The 21780-nt window shown below is 37.5% G+C and overlaps 3 protein-coding genes and 1 non-coding gene across 4 annotated transcripts in view; all 4 read left to right on the top strand.

Annotated features, from left to right (window-relative positions):
- Nucleotides 1-11453, top strand: part of LOC144658128 (ephrin type-A receptor 4-A-like) — a 109965-nt gene extending 98512 nt beyond the window's left edge. The window contains exon 19 of the mRNA XM_078518468.1: nucleotides 11442-11453. The gene's annotated coding sequence lies outside the window, so the exon portion shown is untranslated. The remainder of the gene's footprint in view (nucleotides 1-11441) is intronic.
- On the top strand, nucleotides 7694-15845 carry LOC144658213 (uncharacterized). Its single transcript, XM_078518591.1, has 3 exons — nucleotides 7694-7775; nucleotides 11830-13081; nucleotides 13451-15845. The coding sequence occupies exon 2, from the start codon at nucleotides 11875-11877 to the stop codon at nucleotides 13051-13053; it is 1179 nt and encodes a 392-aa protein (XP_078374717.1). The 5' UTR covers nucleotides 7694-7775; nucleotides 11830-11874; the 3' UTR covers nucleotides 13054-13081; nucleotides 13451-15845.
- A 2384-nt stretch (nucleotides 15846-18229) lies between these two features.
- Trnag-acc (transfer RNA glycine (anticodon ACC)) lies at nucleotides 18230-18303 on the top strand. Its single transcript has one exon. It is a non-coding gene; the product is annotated as a tRNA-Gly (tRNA).
- A 1311-nt stretch (nucleotides 18304-19614) lies between these two features.
- LOC144658390 (uncharacterized) overlaps nucleotides 19615-21780 on the top strand; it is a 53346-nt gene continuing 51180 nt past the window's right edge. Inside the window, exon 1 of the mRNA XM_078518810.1 lies at nucleotides 19615-19685. The gene's annotated coding sequence lies outside the window, so the exon portion shown is untranslated. The remainder of the gene's footprint in view (nucleotides 19686-21780) is intronic.

Here is a 21780-nt window from a genome sequence, read left to right as displayed (position 1 = left end):
CACTTCCCTTTCTGAGACGGTTAACATCATTTACCTGATGTCAGTCTCGAACAAAACTGATTTTTGTTTGGCAAATCCATCAGACTTTAATTAGTTTTTATCTATGTTTGCTTATTAAGTAACACGCAATATTTCGAGACATTATAATTGCAGTTTTCCACCTTTTTTCTTCTGTCAGGAGTTTTTAACTAACACAACAGATTTTAAAAGTTTACTTTTTAATTATGTTTGCTTAAGTAACACGCAATCTTTCGAGACACTATAATTGGAGATTTTTTTATCTTTTTGCTATGTTCGTAAAGGACGTTAATACCTTAGATAATAAGAATAAACTATGTTTGGAGAGTGCCACGAATGCTGTCAGAATTACCACGACCGGAGAAAGCTTTATCTTTGGAACAAAAGTAAGTTTATTTATAAAGTAATTTTCTGATGTAGCAGATTTATACACATTCACGCTTATCACTTATAAGGTGCTTAAATGACAATAAACAAACCACTTAAAGTAATGGTCCATCTTCCTTTCTCAGTCGGTTAGATTTATTAACCTAAGTCTTTCAGATGTCAGTATCGAACAAAACTGATTTTTGTTTGGCAAACCCATCAGATTTTAATTAGTTTTTATCTATGTTTGCTTAAGTAACACGCGATGTTTCGAGACTTCATAACTACTGTTTTTTTCCAACTTTTTTTGTGTTCTTAAAGGACGTTAACACCTTAATTTCGAGTGATTGATAAGAAAAAACATCTTGGAAGACTGCTAGGAATTTGCACGACCGGGGAAGTTTTAACTGTAAAACAATGCTCCGATGTAGCACATTTATACACATGCATTCATGTTTACAATTATGGAAGCACTAAAAGTAATGGTTCATCTTTCTCTCTCAGTCGGTTAGTTTCATTAACCTAAGTCGAACAAAACTAGGATTTTAAAAGACTACTTTTTAATTATGTTTGTTTAAGTTATAATAACGCGTCGATACACGCAACTTCTTTCGAAACATCATTACTGCAGTTTGTCTATCTTCTTTTCGATATTCTTAGAGGACGTTAGCACCTTAGTTGTTAAGAAATACCTATTTTGGAAGAGTGATAAGAATGCTGTCAGAATTAGCACGACCGGAGAAAGTCTATATTTGGAACGATAGTAGTTAAAAAAAACTTTCAACTGTAAAGTGATTTTCCGATGTAGCACATTTGTACACATTCCACGTGTATCAACTGGAAGGAGCTTAAATGACAATTTTCAAATCCAAAGTAATGGTCCAACTTTCCTTAAGTCAGTATGGAACAAAACGGTTTTATTTAGTAAACCCGTCAGATTCTAAAAGGTTACTTTTTAAAAGTTGTTTGCTTAATTTTCGCGGAGGATAGATAGTTGCAGTTCAAAACATTTAAAAGGTTTATTGTTTGGATATATAATATTTTATTAATTTTCGCGTGTTTAAATTTCGCGCAATGCTTTTTCGTGCGTATTAAATTTCGTGATTATTTTGAAATCGCGAAAATTAGTACTCGCAAAAATTAGTGAGAATATGGTACACGCAATTTTTGGAAACTTTAAAACTAGAGGATATCCATCTTCTTTCCTTAATTTAGTATTTAAGGGCGCTAACGCCTTACTTGATTAGAAAAAAGGATCTTGCAAGCCGAGTGCTAGGAATACTTTCAACAGTAGCACAACCAGGGAAAGCTTCGTATTTGAAACGACAGTAGTTTTAACTACAAAGTAATTTTTCAATGTAGCAGATTTACGCACGCATTCATGTTTATCACCTGTAAGCTGCTTAAATGACAATTATCAACGCACTAAAAGTAATGTTTCATCTTCCATTTTAAGAGGTTAAATGTTTTTAAAAAAGACCATTACAGTTTAAAAGGTTATTTATTAATTTTGTTTGCTTAATTTACACGCAATATTTCGAAACATCTCATGTTCTTAAAAAGCGTTAAAGAGACACTATCACGAGCTTCCCTTCAAACATTTAAGACCCTTAAGACGCATGGAAATCTACGAATAGTGGTCCAGTTTTGTTCAAGGTTGCTATGCCAGTTTACTGAAGCTATAAACTAGATATATTTATGTGATGCCAACACGAACTTTTGATCTCAACTTGAAAAAGTGAGGCTGATTTTTTTCAGGTTCTGACTTTGTGGCCTGGAAAACAACTAATTAACTTACAATGGCGCCCATCTTCATTCAACACAATTTGCTTTATATCTTCACCTTGATATTCTAGATGCATTTCGTGTACGAGCAAGAGAACTTTGCCAATTTAGCATTTTTTTACTGAAAAGCAGAAAAATCCCCTTGACATTGTCCCTGTAACGCCTTACTTGATAAGAAAATAGCATCTTAGGAGAGTGCTTAGGATTGGTAGTAAAGGCCATCTTTCTTTCTCAGTCGATTAGATTTACTAACCTTTTTTCCTTCAGATGTCAGTATCGAAAACAATCGATTATTCTTGTTTTTGCCAAAACTATCAGAATTTAAACCTTTTTTTAACTTTATTTGCTTAATAAGTAACATGCAATTTTTTCAAACATTATAACTGCAGTTTCCTTATCGTCTTTCTTTCTATGTTCGAGATCTTTAAGGACGTTAACACCTTAGCTGTTAAGAAAAATCCATCTTGGGAGAGTGCTAGGAATGCTGTAAGAATTAACACGACCGGGAAAAACTTTATATTTGAAACAATAGTAGTTTTAACTGTAAAGTTATTTTCTCATATATGCAGTACATTTTTAGAAAGTCCACAGCCTCTCGATTTTTCAACGCAAAAAGCAAACGAAGCGAGGACGCGCGACCCCCTTGCTTCTTCCGTTTTGCGCTGGCGTCCAGTTCTCTTGCCGTTCTCACCGCGCGCTCGGCGATCGAAAAAAAAACACGAAAAAATAGAGGGCTGTGGACAGTCTATACATTTTTACACGGGTTTGTTTACCATCTGTAAGGTGTTTAAATGACAATTATCAAAGCACTAAAAGTAATGGCTTCTAGCTCCTTCTCAGTTTTCATTTGCGTGACCATCAGATTTTTAAAGATTACTTTTTAATTTTGTTTGCCCAAGCTACACGCAATATTGTACCATTTGGGTTGACCCATGAAGCGCTACGAATTTAGCGTGTAGTTTTACTTTTAAAACGTTAACGGTTTTAACTTAAAACGTGCCACTTCGGACAAATCATGACAAATGAATCAAGCATTGAAATTTTTTCTCTAAAGCGACTCCTTGACGATAATTCTTTCCAAACTTGTCATCTTTTCTCCTCTCCATTGTAATATTATTTTATAATTAGACATTCAACGAAGAAAGCGGGCAAATCTTGAAAATGTTGATAGCTCGTGAAGAAAACATGATCGCATGGCGCCAAAACGTTGTCAATTTCGCGACCTGACTCATCCTCGGAGACCCAGGGGCACTTCGTGCCGTTCTTGAAAACTTTCGTCGCTACGATTTTTGCCCGGTTTATTCCTTCGTTTCGCCCCACTAACTGCCCCTGGGTCTCCGAGGATGGACCTGACTGCAAACGTTTTATTGGTCAAAAGTAACACTAAACAGACAAAACTGTTGAGGTTTTAAAAATAAAATTACTCATTAAATTTGTCACGCTTCATGGATGAACGCAATTGGTGGTAAAAGATGACCTTGGCCTATTGTTGAGAAACAATATCTTTCTTGCGGTAATCATTGTTCTAATAAGTGTACCCGTTGATTCTTCCAATTCTCGGTAATTTATGATACATCACGAAAATGCAACATTTCAAAGCAGCACAGTCACGCCGTGACTCGATCTTGCCACGCTTTTTGACGTTGCTATTCCCAATATGTTTAGGAACGTTTTTAGGAGTCGTTTTTAGAAGGCATTTGACTCCCTACACCCACCATTGTTGTTGAGTAAGCTTAAAGCATACGGTTTCCAGGACGGACTTACACAACTCCTGAAAAGCTACCTTAGTGACAGATACAATCGTGTCAAAATGGGCAACCAAGTCAGTTCGTACAGGTTGGTGAATAGAGGCTGTCCCCAGGGCTCTGCCCTGGGGCCGTTACTATGGAACATTTTTCAGAACGACCTCCCCTTGTGCTTAGCAACCAGACCATCTATGTATGCTGACGATCATCAGATTTACCACAGTGGTCATGATCTAGGGGAGGTTACATCTAAGCTTAGTGAAAGTGCGGATCAGGCAACAAAGTGGTACGAGTCAAACTTGCTGGCCGGAAACCTAAAGAAATATCAGACGTTAAACATCGGCTGCAGCAAGACAACTGACTCAGGCACTAGTGCAGTGATCTATACTAACAATCAGAAAATTAAGACCGCAGATACTCTTAAGCTTTTAGGGGTAACTATTGACTCCAAACTGAAATTTTCGGAACACGTTAGCTCAGCCTGCATAAAGGCAAGTCAGAGAATCGGCGTACTAATGCGACTAAGGAACTTAATCCCCACTAAGGCCAAACTTCAGTTATACAAGTCAGCTGTACTACCATACCTTACTTATTGTCACCTAGTGTGGCACTTTTGTAGAGCTAGCGATGCACGCAAACTTGAACGACTACAGGAAAGGGGCTTGAGGGCCGTTTACAAGAACAAGCATGCTAGTTATACTGATCTACTGGAGAGAGCCAAGTTGCCAACGCTAGCGAACAGGCGTTTACAGGACATTTGTATTCTCATGTATAAAGTTAAACATAGATTATGTCCAAATAGCATCTGTAACATTTTTAACGAGCATAATTCCACGTATAACCTGAGACAATCAGATTTTTCTACTCCTAGATACAACACTGTTACTTATGGAAAGCACTCTTTGCGTTATGAAGGACCCAAACTATGGGGAAAACTTTCTACGGCTGACAGATCAGCCAAGACTCTGCAGGCTTTCACAAACCGTATTCGCAAAAAAGATATAACTCCCTTAATGGACAGCGGCTGTAAGGGATGCATCCTATGCTGCACTTAGTGCCTCTCAAGTCAAAACATTATTATAAGATTTTAACATTTTTTACACCATAGATTATAATAACATTTTTATATGACTTATATATATTTTTATTGTATTTATATTTAGTATTAGTGTAGCTTTTAGTTTTTAGCAGTGTCCCCTACTAGTATGGTTTTATTTTCAAGGCTATAAGGCTTTGACACTTAAATAAAGTTTCTTATCTTATCTTATCTTAGATCTTATTTTGTGTCCTGGTATTACTTTTAACGTTAACCTGCGATCAGGCCTAAGAGCTCCGCCGCGAGAAAAATAACGCCTGATCGCAGGTTATTTTGACGCCTAAGAACTCGGTAGTCATATTTGTTATTTGGAGGCTTTGTTCTAAGAGCAGGTGCAAAACGAGGCAACTAATCGAACTAACCATAGGCGTACGGGCACCTGCGGACCTGGGGGGGCGGAGACCTTACTTCCCGAAAAAAAAATTGTCATGGGTTGAAAGCCGAATAAAGAGAAATATAAAATGGACAGCAAAACTTGCATTGACATAGTCGTGTACAAACCTTGCCTACTTGCCTAAAGAAAACAATAGTTCTTCATTTAATTTCGTGGTGTCAATGCACTGAATCCTCTTTCTTCGGAAATATTTTATTCATTCGCTCTAGTTCAACAAAAATTAAAGTATTTTGGGGGAGTCAATTTATATTGTTTTTCCCCACTTGAAAGTTATACAAAAGCGTGTGAAACATTCAGGAATGAATGGGTTAAAACATTTCGTTGAAAGCTTTGAGCTAGCCCTGAGAACTTAGTATTTGAGTCAAAAACATCACGGCTGGATCCACTGCACGCAAACGCTCAAGCTACTAAGCTGATTGCAACTGAATCAAACTTAAGGGTCACACAGAATTTGCGGAGGAAACGAACAATGATAAATGGACTGAACCACAAAGCTCTGTATATTTCCAATCTTTTTTTCTGTTGAGGTAATTCATCTCTAGGCTCGTTGCCCGAATTCTAAGCATTTTGCCCGAAAAAATTTGGCACTGGGGGGGCTGCAGCCCCCCTCGCCCTCCCCCCCCCTCCCCCGCCTCGTACGCCTATGGAACTAACTTTGTGATTCCTTAAGATTGCACTATTTCAAAAGCTTCTTTTATGGCCAAACTTGTTGCGTTCCATTACTATTATTATTTACACATTCTGAACAGCATAGCCTTCTTGGACACCGCCAACAACAACAGATTGTTGTTTTGTTGTTCTATTTTATTCCCGGCATAGTCAATCGAACCCAATCGAACTAAATTTCAATCGAATTCAATCGAACTCAATTCATAGATTGAGTTCGATTGAGTTCGGCAATTGAACGAAATCGAACTCACCGAAAAGAAAAAAAATCAATCGAACCAAATCGAACGTTCGATTTTCGAATTTGTGATTTGTGTAAAAATGGCGTTCAAAATCCATAACCAGATCTTGGAAGCTCGAGTTACTTCAGCGGGGAGTGTAGCGCACGTGTTTTTCGTAAACAAAGAAATGCCGCAGCCCAGAAATGGCTTCAGATGCGCTTTGACGTAAAGGATGGCGAAGTTTTCAAGGTTTGAAAGAAAATAGGCGAGAAAGGCCGTGCATTCCGAATTGTAAACGAGCGCGGACAATTACATGTAGGTTACCTTCGCGGGGTAAGACAACTTATGACACTCAAGAAATAAATGTACACGAACATCTGAGTGATCATTTACTTTGATTTTGACCTGAGTAGAAAAATAATTTTACTGTTCAACATGTTGCATTAACTGCTTATCCTTTCATATCATGGCAGTAATTATAAGATGCTCCCATACATCCAATATACTGACGCTCATTCACCTCTTACTCTCTTGGTCACTGTTAATTGTCCAAGATGAATTTGAGAGAATCATGTATATCGTAAGTAAGATATTTTCATAATCATCCATCTACTGTACGTCGTTGCCTGTGTCGAAGTTAGTAATTTACTTGTACTTTTGCATGAAAGTAACCCTTCGAGTTGTCTTGCTGCAATTGTTAGCTATAAAGGAAAGAGTACAACAGTTTCGGAATACACCCGCGGGAATAATGATAGCTTTATTCTGTTCTGTTCTGTTCTCTTGGACAGGTTATAAATGGCCGGGGTTTCTGTTATGGAATAAATTTTAAAAAAGCACGAGAAAACCTGCTTTGATGGGCTTGCTTTGTATTGGTTTACCAGAGCCAATCGAACGCAATCCATTTAATTGTGTTCGATTGAGTTCGGTTTCCGAACTCAATTGAACACAATCAGATGGATTGAATTCGATTGAGTTCGATTTGTTCGATTGAATTCGATTTGTTCGGAAATCGAACTCACTGAAAGTCTGGTGTTCGATTTCGTTCGATTGCCGAACTCAATCGAACGCAATCCACGGATTGAGTTCGATTGAGTTCGATTGTGTTCAATTCTCGCACGTTCGATTGACTATGCCGGGTTTATTTCATACATTGATTATCAATCATAATGGCTCCATGGTCCACTCGTGAGAAGCAAGTCCAATTCTAAAACTCTCTGAATAGATATATCCACACATAATAAGCTCTCTGATATGGGTTTTGAACTAAAATAGGCCCAGGTCTTCTTCTAAGAAATTTACGCCCATGATTCTGATTTTCGTTCTTGAGCAACAAGTCCAGTCCACGATTTCTACGATGGTCACGTAAGACTCTCTTTGAGACTGGGCACTAGTGTATGTATTTTCAATGGCAGCCATATTTAGTTTTTAGCGTCGATGAAGAATTGAAGTTTGCAGGCAACATTGACTGCTTTGCATCAGTTAAGGTAAGTAAAAAAACTTTACGTGGTTTGCTTTTAGATACTAGAGTGTACATTGCTCCTCTTTCTGCTCAGAAGAATAAATACAATGCAGACGTAGCCATGTGGCTAAAATATAAACGTAGAAAGAAAGATGTAAATAAATTACAGATGAGATGGCTTTCGACACACGTCTCTGTCTCTTTCTTTCTACGTTTGTAAGGCTTTCTAGGCTTATAAAATTTCTATCTGTAAAATATAAACCCCCTCTAGGAACACATAGAAGTCAAAATAATGCAAGAAAACCAAATTTAAGCCAATTTTATTTCAGTTCTTTCCCACATGTAGCACACGAAGCATTCTCTGTAAACATTGTCTTACAGCTGAAAACGTAACGCAGCCGCCAAAGTCACGTTGATCGAATTCAGCATCTCGGCCACCTTTGTTGCTATAGTATTAAAATATGGACGCCATTTTTCGGTTGTCCTTGGTTATGTTGTAGTTTAAAATGAATATTAGGTCAAAATGATTTCAAACTACCGGTAGTTCGATAATTTTTGTTATATTAAACAAGTCTGGAACAAATGAAAATTCAACTCACACTAGTTTGAAATCATTTTGACTTGAAATTCGTTTCAAACTGCAGCAGGAACTGAGGAACACGTTTGAAATTAAGATATTTGTATCAGAATCTGATATTACAGTCAACACATTTCACGCATGAACACAGAACTTCAAATGTTCTTAAAATATTTTGTTCACCAATTTTTTTTTTAATTAATGAAGTGATGCTTTGAACCTTTACAGCACGGCTACTGTTACTGGGGTCACCCAGACAAAGTTAACCAATTATAATGCAGAACAGGAACAACAGATTCGAACATTTTTTACTTTGGCCAACAAAATGTTGAGTACAGAACAATAAAATTTTAACTTGCTCATTCACCACGAAAACAGGCTATATGGCATCCGGTTTTCAAATAACTTTGATTCCATCCCTTTTACAGTGCGACGCGCCTTACCGTGGCCACCCAACAAACTTTTTTACAAGTGTCATCTTGCAATATTTTACGTTTTCACTGTGTTTCGTTGATCAATATGATGTAACAAGTATCTATTTGATTGTATTCAACTTTGCAAGGCGGCGTGTTTGTCAAACATATAGTGATATTACGATAAAACACTTGTAAAAAAAGTTTGTTGGGTGGCCACGGTATGGTGCGTCGCGCTGTAAAGGGACTGTATCAGGGATTTTAGCTAAATTTAGGCATGGAAATGACCATCAAATTCATTTAAATATAAAAAATAACCTCTTGAAAACAGTGAAGGAACATTTTAATAACACACCAAATACAAAAGAAGGTGAGGATGGCCAAAATAATTATTGACGAAGATTGAAACGGATTGTAATATGGGTTTTTGAAATATTGTTGGGCTGATCAGTTTTCAAAGTTAATCTTGCTTGCTTGTAATTTTAAATTATAATGCCTGGGAGACACATTTGGTTGCAATGAAGGTATGGTTTTGTCATTTAGGTCCATAGAAGTAATTTCTTTGCAAACATTAAGTTTCATAGCGAGTTTTTGGCAAAACTTAACTTAGCTGTGACACAGTTCTTTTTAAACTAACCTTGTTTTAATAGCACAATCCAGGAGGCAAATATTAGTGATCTGCTCCAAACTGTGTGAAAACAGGGGAAGCGATGACTGTACCGTATGTCTCCAGACATAAAAGTGTGTGGCAGATTTTCAAACAACGCAAACACGGCTTGATTGCCATCATGGTTAATTAAGTTTTATACGCTGTCAAATCTTTGATTTCCACCATATTTTGAGAATTTGAGTTTCATGCGCTGGGTTCTTGCAGTATGATTAAATCCCGGGGGGGCACTCCCATACATGAGCTATTGGTATGTGCCGCTGTGGGGTTGGTTCGCGTTAGTCTGGTGGTTGTCGGTTGGTCTGGGGCGGCCGCCGTCGCGGTTCGTGTCCAGCCGGCTTCCCGTTTCTCGCGGCTCCTTCTGTGTCCACTTTCAGTCCTCATCTGGGTGGGTGGGTGCTGTCGCTCCCATGTCTGTGGGTGGCCCCCCGCCCCCCCCCCCGGTCCCGGAAAATAAAAGAGTAATTTAAAAATATTTTGAAAGCAAAGCTTATGGCATATTTGAATTCTCAAACTAAGAACCGGCTGTCTCAAGCACTTCAATGTTTTTCTCCACAGCTTGACAAGTGAATGAATTTATTTCTGTAAGAAAAAAGTTCATAGCACTATTTCACTTATATAATGTAAACCATTGTTAAAAAAAATAACCGATATTTCCATTCGGCATTGAGTTATTTTTTTCCTGACAATCCAAAACAGTAAATTCAACTCCCTCCAGATGGAACAGCCGGCAGTTTTGTTTTTATTCTTTCTGAGAATTTAAATCTGCCACGCAAATTGCCCAAACATACCCCGTTGCATTCACTGCTTTCATACAGCTTAAAATCAGTTCCAGTTCACTTGCATGACACATACATTTACGTAGCACGTGAAACTGCTTAATTTTTCAAATGAAAAGTCACAGGGACGACGGAAAAAAAAGACTTACTAAGTAATGACAAAGAGAAGGGTCTCTTAAGCCCCCCCCCCCACCCACCTCAAGTCACTAATCAGCCCTACCCCCTGGAAAAATGTCCTGCTGTTCCTGAGTCAATGATAGTTAATGCTCTATTCACATAAGCTTCAGGATTAAATTAAAATAAGTTAAAATTTAATTGTTCTGTACTCAACATTTCATTGGCTGAATTAAAAATGTTGCAATCTTTTGTTCCCCTTCTGCATTGTGATTGGTTAACCTTGTCTGGGTGACCCGGGTAACAGTATCCGCACTGTAAATTGAACAAATCTAAACATCAAATAAAAAGTATTCAAAAACAAATCATATTAATTAGTATATTGAAAAAAAGACATCTGATATATTTGTTTTTTAATTTTATTTTTTTTTTAAAATTTTTTTTTTTTTTTTTTTTTTTTTTTTATTAATTATAAAAATAAAAAAAAAAAGGGGGAAAAAAAAAAAAAAATTTAAAAAAAAATAAAAAAAAAAAAAAAATTAAACCACAACATATACATTTACAGATGGATATTTTTCAGCTGCTGGATTTTACTTATGGATTAGCGCTATTGGACATTTCCCAAAACAAACATTGCGAAACCAGTGTAAAGCCTTTCTGCTTTCTGACGCAAGGCAAGCACGCTGCTTACAATATAAATAAACAGCGACTTGCTCAGGGTTCTTATTAGAAGGCGGGACCAGGGTACCAGTACCAGGATACACAAGAGTCAATGACAAGAGTCAATGTTTGCTTTTGTGTTTGTGTGATGAAGCTTGTAAATAACACTGCAGTACAAAAAAACATTTAAACATACATGAAGTTGATAAAGAATATTGAAAAACGAGGTTTGAAAATCATTGGTAACAGCCATCTGAACTTCCATCAGCAGAAAACTTAATTAAGCGCATAAGCAGTCAGTTTGTCTTTGATTGTCTTCAGAATAATGTTTGCACCCCCTTTGAGGCCTACTTTAAAGGACTACATCATCCCAAGACCACACGAAACAGTGGTTTGTCAGTAAAGTTACCCCAAGTTTGCCTAGAAATTGGGGAAAAGAGCTTTTAGTTCCAGGGAGCCAAGACTTATAATGAACTTCCAGTTGAAGTTAGATCTTTAACATCCAGACTCTCATTTAGAGAACATTTAAGTACTCATTTTAACTAATATTTTTAAAACTAATTTTTAAAACTTATATAGGTAGTATTTTGAAATAATTTATCAATAGCTAATAAATTTTTAGCTTCTTATTTTTGTATTCATTTATAGCTGTTATTTTATTGTACAGGGGTTGCAAGGCGCTCAGGACCCCTCTGATAACAGTGCATCACTAACACTGATGTGTCAGTTCCTGTAGAAATGTTTGCAATTATTATTATTATTATTATTATTATTATTATGATATATGATGATAATTATTATTATTATTTTTTTTATCATTATTATTATTATAAAATGTACAATAATAATTATTGATACTTTACTTTTAGGGTAAACCAAATGAAAACACTTATGAAGTCTTCAAAAAAAGTTTCATGTTTAAAATGAACCCTGGCAAGAATCAAGCTGAAAAATTCAGATCACATACAGGAGATATGCCTCTTGAATGTAACCATTGTGGCAAGAATTTTAATCTGGCAGGACATCTGAAGGAACATAAAAGATCACACACAGGAGAGAAGCCTTTTGTGTGTAACCATTGTGGAAAGTGCTTTAGTCAGGCAGGGTCTCTAACGCGGCATAAGCGATTACATACTGGAGAGAAGCCTTTTGAATGCAAAGAGTGTGGCAGGCGTTTTAGTGACGTAGGAAATTTAAGGAAACATGTTAAAACACACACTGAAAAGAAGCCATTTGAATGTGATCAGTATAGCCAGCATTTCAAAAAGGAAGAGACTCTACCTGTAGCTGATTGTACAAGCACTCATACAGAAGAGAAGCATTTTGAATGTAACCAGTGTGGCAAGAATTTTCATCAGGCAGGGCGTCTGAAGGAACATCAAAGAGCACACACAGGAGAAAGGCCTTTTGTGTGTAAACAGTGTGGCAAGTGTTTTAGTCAGGCAGGCTCTCTAACGCGGCATAAGAGATTACATACTGGAGAGAAGCCTTTTGAATGCAAAGAGTGTGGCAAGCGTTTTAGTGACGTAGGAAATTTAAGGAAACATTTTAAAACACATACTGGAAAGAAACCATTTGAATGCGACAAATTTGGCCAGCATTTCAAAAAGGAAGAGACTCTACATGTAACGGATTGTACAAGCACTGATACAGACGAGAAGCATTTTGAATGCAACCAGTGTGGCAAGTGTTTTAATTGCGTAGGAGATCTAACGCAACTTAAAAGAACACACACAGGGGGGAAGCCTTTTGAATGCAACCAGTGTGGCAAGTGTTTTAGTCGGGCAGGACATCTGGAGGAACATAAAAGAAGACACACAGGAGAGAAGCCTTTTGTGTGTAACCAGTGTGGCAAGTGCTTTAGTAAGGCGGGGACTCTAACGCGGCATAAAATAACACACACAGGAGAGAAGCCTTTTGAATGTAACCCGTGTGGCCAGTGTTTTAATCAGGCAGGATCTCTAAAAAGACATACAAGATTGCACACAGGAGAGAGGCCTTCACTTGAATGTACCCATTACAACAAGGAAGATGACAATTGCTTCAGTATCTCTGAGCTTTTGAGTGGCATTGAAGAAAACAAACAGGAGTGAAGCCTTATCAATATGTACCTCATTCCTGGTAGGTAAAAGTCTGTACACATGATACATAAAGTGTTTCATTAGTTAAAAGAATAGTGCAAGCCAATACGAATATTGTTTGATTTGCAGGCTTGTTTCTTTCCAGAGAAGACTCAAGATTGCTAGATAAATTTCAAGCATTTACCTCTTATTATGAGCAGAATGAAGAGCTCCTCCTTGTTTTATTCTTAACTGTTCTTTGCCAATTTTCCCCCACCATTTAGACTTCCACTTGCCCCCACTAACTGCCCATGGTTCTCTTCATCATCAATTCTTGTCGCGCCAGTAGGCGCATAAGGCCGTACCATGGGTCTCTTAGGGTGGCCATATTTATGATACATTATTTTCAGTTTTTCTTTTCATGTTTCAGTTCTACAAAAGTGGGTTAACCAGAATTCCAGTCCATGGAGGATTGGATAAAATACATCAATATAGAAGTATTCTCAATCTGAAACATTCCAGGCTGGAGAAATTGAAAATGTCTGTTGGAAGACCAAGGTTTGAGAGAAATGGGAATTACGTTTATAAGACAACAAAATAAAATCAACAAGAGCATCAAGGCTTCGCAGTCACATTGAATATCACAACAAGGGCATGGGTGACCATGAAGCTAAGATTTAAAACAAAGACAAAAATTTCGCTCATTCAGGTAATTTTTGCTATCAGGTGCAGCTATTGAGTCTTTCATCTCTAGTTATACAGCTATTTCAATTTACATTGTCAGGACCAAAGCTAAAAGACAAGACAGAAAGGCAGTATGGGTAGAAGAAAAGAGCAACTGCACTACTGAATACTAAAATATATAGTGACATGACAAATGCGAATTTGCCCTTTTCTTTCTTTTCAGACAGGTGGAACAAGGTACTTTGAGTCTGAATTTTAGAAGAATTTTTAAAACTTAGAGCCTCCTGAGGGGAATACAAATTCATGAATTCTTCACGAGCGAAAATACAAACTTGTTGATTTCCTGTAGGCCAATATGCAAAATTCTGGTGAATGCCCTGAACGCCATACTGTCTTGCTTTTAAGCTTTTTGAAAGCTTTGACCGGACAACGTTTATAGAGTGTGTCCATGGCGGCCATATTGGAGGAGTGAAACAATAGAATGATTTCCTTTGGGAAAAAAATCTTTTTTATGCAAATAATTATCTTTTATTGTTTGACTCCTCCAACATGGCTGCCATGAACACACTCTATAGACCATATTCTATTCTCGGTATTGGACTGGAATCTTTTCAAATGCAAATGACATGAAGTTCTTTTTGATAATATTCCTCCGCATTAGCCTCCATTGCAAGCTAGTTCCAGTCCAATACCGAGAAAACAATAACATGGTCTTATTGAAATAGTTGTATTTAGGTAATGTAAATATTGTGGTTCAATTTTACCCTTGGTAGAATCTGGGTTATATTTAAAATTTTCCTATGTTTAAATTTTATTATCACATGTCACCATAATACGCAAGAACAAACGAAAATCCCAAATTGTACCAGGGATTAAATTGAACCACAGCAGTAAATACCGACCAAACAATTGCGAGTTGCCAGTTTTAAAGCATTTGACATTTCAGTCAGAGGAGCAAGTACCATTGTTTACAAAAAGGGTATACAAATTATTACTTAGACATATAATGAATTGATGAAGGAAAATAGTAAGTAAAAGCACTAAAGACAGACACCAAAACAAAGAAAGAAAACACCTACTGAAATACTTGTTTCCCTGACTGATTTCTTTTTGTTCAAATTAGAGCTCTATATTGCGTCAATGCATGTGGTCTAAGACCAGATTCAGTTCTGCATAGGGGCTTGTTAGAATTTGCAGTCTGTTCACCTGTTTTATTGTTTGGGAGTTCTATACTTCTGTTGTTTTCATGTTTTGCTGTCCAACAGCACAAGCGACGATTTCGTTTTAGAAGCATTACATGTCATGTGAGGCGCGGTGGCCTAATGGTTAGTGTGCCGGACTCCAGATTGAGCGGTCCGAGTTCGAGCCCTGGCCGGGGTCACTTGTCTTGTGTTCTTGGGCAAGACACTTTACTCTCATAGTGCCTCTCTCCACCCAGGTGTATAAATGGGTACCGGCGACATAATGCTGGGGGGGACCCTGCAATGGACTAGCATCCCATTCAGGGGAGAGTAGAAATATTCCTAGCCGCTTAACTTGCTACGGAAACCGGGATAAGCTCCGGCAGTGTGGGCCGCTTGGCTCCTGGCTTCTCCCCACATGTCATGTGACCAGCTGGTCATGATAAATTCTGTACCACAGGCAGAAAAAGTTCGGTTCTACTGGAACATACTGGCTGCCTGGTTCCACTGGCAGCCAGTTCTCTTACTTTATTTTTTAATGACTTTTTGGTGTTAATATTTCTCTGTATAGCAAGAGTACAAAAAAGATTGTTGTTGTTGTTCTAAGCTGTCGTTGGGCCACCTTCAATGAGTTCGGCCCCTCGAATAATAAAGAGAAAAATACGAAAGTCCCATTCCTTACTCTCCCATTCGCAGCAAAAACAGGAATGGTTTACTCATTTACTCATGGTTTACTCAATGGTTTACTAATTTAGGAAATAGACGCCTGCAAGACATGGTACTGATTCTTTTTAAATGTCTGTATCTTGATAACTATCCTGCATATCTGAAACAAATGTTTTCCTTTCGCTCTGTTTCGTATTCCTTAAGAGGTAGCAACATTCTAACCCTCCCTAAGCCGTCTTCTTCTTCCTTTGGTTTAAATTCTTTCAGTTATCTTGCTTGTAAACTATGGACTCTCTACCTGATACTTACAGAACAATCAATTCCTTCAACGATTTTAAGCGCCTCGTCCGAAACCATAATTTAATGTAATTTGTATATAAACTGATCTTATTTGTTATATATTAGTATTATATAAGGTAACTTTAATTTAATGTAATGCTTTATTTTTTCGCTTAGTATTTTTTGTTTTTATAATTTTCTAGGTTGTTATTTTTTGCATTTTTTTTTCTAGGAGATATTAGCTATCAGCTACTCTGTAAATCTGAGATAAAATAAAGTTAATGTATGTATGTATGTATGTACTCAGAGCTAAAGGCCAGTTGAGGGCTCCTGGTCCCCCTCCCCCCCCCTCCCCCCCCCACACACCCTTCCTACGCCGCCTATGGAACATGTTGTTATCTTTAAAAAAAAAACATTTCTCCAGCTGTACTTTATTGACAGTTGTAAATAATAGGTGGATTTTTATGTTATTGTCTTCAATATTCATCTAAGCGCGTATCCGCACTAGCAAAAACGTTTATTCAGAAAAATTACCAACGCTTTGCGAGTGCGGATGGTTTGTCGCGACCTGACAAATTTTTGGCCGAAACGGACAAATTTTCAAAAGTTCCGCCGACAAAATTTATCGCGCGTAAAAACTGGACAAAATAACAAAAACGCGTCTTTCCTGTCAGTCACCCGCCATTAGCTAGCTTCTCCCTACGTGAGTGCGCGAAGAATGAAATAAATGAAACATTTTTTGCAATTTTTGAAACGAGTCTCTAGCAGGAAATTATATCTTTGAAATTAATGCGACTTAAAATAACACAAATTGGACGGAAAATTTCTTTCGAATAACGGTGATTAACGCGAAGTAGGGGGCAAATTTTCAGAGTAAAGAAAATTAACGCGATTTATTAGTGATGTCTGTAAAGATATTTTGGTTGTAGTAAAAAAAAAAACAAGTCGAGAACCGCTCTTCTGAAAGCAAGAATAAACTGAAGATATTGCAGACTTTATCATTGTAAAAGATTAAAAAAAAAATTGTAGAAAGAGACGGTTATTGTTTCCGAGTTGCTATATGTGTTGGACAGTATATGAAGTTAAGGTCTCGGAAATCAACGCTCCACTTAATAATGTCACAGAAATTAACGCTCACAAAAACTAACGCGAATTTGAGAATTCGCGTTAATTTCATGAAGCGTTTATTTCCTATAAGGGAAGGACCATTATTTTTCTGTAGGGGGGTACAAAAAATATTGAAAAACATTGTTTGCAGGGCCTAAAAAGACAAAATAAATTGCTTACAGACATCATATTTATAAAAAAATTAGTTTGCATAGAGGTCAGAGCAACTTGTAACCTATTAATGAAAAAATAAAACTTTCAAAACTGAAAGTATGTAGACTAAAAGTATATATATATGGACTAAAAGTATGTAGTTGTTTGTAGAGGGTCTTAATGGGGTTAGCCGTAAAACGGCCAAAAATGTAGCCGTTAGGCGTAAAAATTGGAAAATTTCAACCGTTAGCCGTAAGATATGTTAACCGTAAAAAATCGGCCAGAAATTATAAATAAACCAAACTAGTTCACTTCATCGTCCCAGAATGGCTCTGAGACCTAAAACTTGCTTTTCAATCATGGAAATTAATTTTTAACTTTTTAAAACGGTTAACCGTTATGGAAATAAATTAACCGTTAGATGTAAAAAAGCCAAAATTTTAACCGTTAACCGTAAAAGCCACCACCCCATTGAGACCCTCTTTGTAGACAGCATACAGGGCACCATTTAAATCAACATTTTATTTGACCAAATTGGAACACCAAATATTGCATGAAATAAACAATTGAAATAAAAAAGTAACAAATTGGATCTTCAAATTGAACATGCACAAAAATAAACCCAAGCACGCCATTTCAAAGTGGTCATGTTGGCAATAAATTAAACGAATAGCAGAAAAGCCTGCTACTCCCTTTGCATATCGCTTGTTGTATGCTTTTTATTTGCGCCAGTAGCTGCGTACGAATAAAAATGGTGTGTTTTTTTTTTTTAAAAGAAACAACGAACTATTAATTGGGTATAGTTTATATTATTGCGCTTTTCAGTAACATAAGGACTGTACATTGAAAATTCAAGCAACGGTTTCGCTTTTCACTGCCGCCAATTATAGTAGTATACGCCTCAGAAAACGAAACAAGATGAGCGATGTTTTGTCAAAAGGTAACGTTCGTGGGCAGTGATTGGTGGATTTCGATCCGCCTTGTATATTTCTCTTTTTCCAATTCGTTGGTCGCCGCCGTAAAAAATTAAATTAAATAACGATTGGCAGCAAAGAGCAAACCTCCCTTTTGTGTCAGAACGTGGTTAAAAAAAGATCGAAAAAAAATGTTTGCAGGAAGGTGTTGTCCGAAAAATAGCTGACCGGTTAGCTCAGTTGGTAGAGCGCCGGACTACCGTGCGGGAGGTCTCGGGTTCGAGTCCCAGACCGGACCACACTCAGGGTCTTAAAATAACTGAGTAGAATTTGCTTCCTTTGCAATGACATCTGCAAACGGTTAGATATTCTAGTCTTCTCGGATAAGGACGATAAACCGTAGGCCCCGTCTCAAGCATCTTCAGTGTTATGGTTAACATGGGACGTAAAAGAACCCACACACTTATCGTAAAGAGTAGGGCATGGAGTTCCCGGTGTTGTGGTCTGGTCTTTGCCCATCGTGCTGTGTACTGTTGAAATGCTCGGAGATATTAGCTGTACAAGCTACTCTGAAATCCGAGGGTAAAAAACATGATGATGATGATGACACAGGCAGACCACCCTATGTGTTCGTGGTTATTGGTTATTGTTGTTGACATGAGACAACCAAAAGAAATTTTGAAATCTTTTAAGCGCCTTTTTAACTGATTTAGCCTTCGGCCGGCTAAATCAGTTAAAAAGGCGCTTAAAACGGCCCGCACAGGCAAAGAAATACAACATATGAGTCGATAAACGTTTCATTAAACTTTATTGAGATATTTAGAGCAAAATGTAGTTTAGATATTTAATTTCCAAAGCTTTATTTCAGTAACCCTAAAAGATTTCAAAATTTATTTTGGTTGTCTCATGTCAACAACAATAATTAACCACGAACACATAGGGTGACCCAGTCTTCCTGTGGAAAAACATTGTTTGCAGATGTACATAAATAAAATAAAAAGTTTGCAGAGGAAAATTTTTCATACCCCCCCCCCCCTCCAGAAAAGAAATGGTCCGTCCCTAATAAGGTAGTTTTTTTCGCCGTCCGTCGTCCGCCATCCATATTCCTTTGTCCACCATTCACCAACTGCATCCTCCGTCTGCATCATTTACCAGGCTCCTGCATTTACTTTGCAAAGTCCCCCTTGAGTGTCTCATTCAACTCCCGCCTGTTTCCGCCAACATTTGTGTCGCGAGGGAGCCGCGCGAGGTGTGTTCTCGCGTTTCTTTCTATCGTGTAATCTGATTGACCAAAGCCAAAACAAAAAAAGAAACGTCACCGAAATCGTTTCTTGGCTAAGCTTGACTTCGCAGACGTTTTTTTTTTTCGGCGGAGAGAAACGACAGCCGGAAATACGTCTGTGTTGGCAGGCTAATTAGTTATTGAAATAAATAAACTGTCTTAAGCAGTTATTTTTATATTTCACCGAGTTTTTTGGCCATTCCCTATGCCTCAATTTGGCTAAATCCGTGTTTATCATATGATCTTCCGTTGGTGAGATAAAAGTCCAGTCCTTGAGTTACTGTTCCTTCCTTTGGCACTTGTTAGAGTCGGACTAGGTACAAGTGTGTCAATGGCCGCCTTCATGAACTGTCGTGGTTCTTTGCAGCGTACTTTATTGACTGTTTTGTTTCAGTAAAGGTAAGCAAAACTTAATTATGTTGACAGCACTAGAGCAAAAGCTGACATAAGTCTTCTTTCTGCTCAGTTAAAGGAGGATAACTAGAAACAGTAGTTAATACAGACGTATCTTTGTCGTGGCAAATATTTATACTTGGCGCCATTTTGTTTCGGTAGCCCTTGAACACGAAAACACTCCGGTTAGCCTGTTCATATAAATACTACTAGTTCCTTCATGTTACGGAAACTAAGATAACCTCTGGACAACGCTTGATGGGCCACAAGGCTAAAATGCAGATTATACCTTTACCTTCCTTTGTTGTTTTTATCATGCTATTTTTAACAAGTAAACAAGTAACTTGCTTGATGATATTTTAACTTCAATCATACTCATTTATCCGTGAACAAAACCTAAACTTGTGACAGGGCTGCAAATAACAGTCAGTCTATTGGACATTGGCCGACCAAAATTTGCTTATGTTCGACGAATTCACAAGTGTGGTCGGACATGATTCCTGGACAATTTTTTGATCATAAATCATTTTATGGCAATAGTGAATAAAAATCTGTCCGACCACAATTTTGTTTTGTCCGACCAAGATGGTGTCTTAGTAGGAGGTATGTCCTTTCAAATGAAAAAAGTTATTCGCAGCCCTGTGTGAAGAAAAAAAGAAGAATGTCTGACAACTTCAATGCTTGACTGCTATCTTGAACTTTTCTGTACGTTCAGCTTATGTTTAATTTATTTATGAACTTAAATAATCTTAATGACAGTGCTGGGCTACCTTATTACATGAAATTTTCGCGACATGTTAATTTCGCGATTTTGAGGTGCGCATATTTCGCGACACTTAAATTTCGCGATTTTGCAAAAATTTTGCATTTTGAATCACTTTAATTTCGCATTTCTAAGTAAGACACATTTTAAATTTCCTTTGCAATATCATTTAACATGCCTTTGAATTAAACAAAACGACTTCATCAAAGGAACGATTATGCCAAGTGCAAGGGTGGGACTAAATCTCGGCAATAGCAACAGCAGAGCAGTTCTCAAAATGTCTACAAGTAGGGTTGATCATGCTTGTACGTGCATGAATAATTGTTCTTGAGCCAATTGACAACAAAAGCCATTTATATTGAAAATTTCTTCCGTCAGTGACACTAAACTATACCTGCCAACTTTTTCTGGGTCAAAGGCGTGAGATTTTTATCCTGAGAGTGCCAGGATTTCCGAAAACGATACGACAATGTCCGAAGTTTTCCGAAGACGTCCAAAGTATTCCGAAGACGTTCCGAACATCTCCCGATCCCAGTGCGTGGACGTGTTTTGCTAAACACGACCTCGTTCCCAATGCTTTTTTTCGTCAAAACTCTGATATTTCGGGGAAGGTATCGCCATTTACTCATTTTACATGGAGTTTTATTTTCACACACTGGTTTGAGGTTACATTTTTTGGAAAATGTGTCGTTTTTGGTTGTAATAACTCGCATTTTTCGACTAGGCGTGAGAAATTGGTTTGTAAGCGTGAGTTGGCGTGAGATTGAAGATTTCAACTCATAGGCGTGAGACTCACGCCCAAGGCGTGAGAGTTGGCAGGTATACACTAAACTCATTCTTTTGTGATTATTGACATATGTGAGTCACTTAATTTTCGCGTCATGTTATGTTCGCAATACTTATTGTTCGCGTCACATTAATTTCGCGATTTTTTTAGAATCACGAAATTCGCGAAACTAACGTGTCGCAAAAATTTCATGTAATAAGGTATTTAAATTTCCTTTTTTCCAGTAATATTTAGGTGGACTGGTCAGGGAGTCAGGAAGTGGTCAGTTTTTTGTCAAAACCCATAACATGATATTGATATCAATTAATATTCTATGATAATTCTCTTAGTTATTCTCTGTGACAAGGGATTCCCGACACCCAATCTCGGCAAAATGGCAATAGAATTCTCCATGGTATTCCAGTAGAGAGCAGGATTCTTGAAGGATTCCTGGCAGCGAACATCTCGGTGGGATTCCAGCAAGAAACCCATGGACTACTGACATCCCATTGGCTATTAACAAGAGTATACCTTAATTTCAAGAATTTCGCGATTCTGAAAAAATCGCGAAA

This window comes from Oculina patagonica, chromosome 6 (assembly GCF_052425735.1).
Source record: "Oculina patagonica isolate OP01 chromosome 6, crgOcupat, whole genome shotgun sequence".
NCBI classification, from domain to species: domain Eukaryota; kingdom Metazoa; phylum Cnidaria; class Anthozoa; order Scleractinia; family Oculinidae; genus Oculina; species Oculina patagonica.
This window is presented reverse-complemented; position numbering and strand designations above follow the sequence as displayed.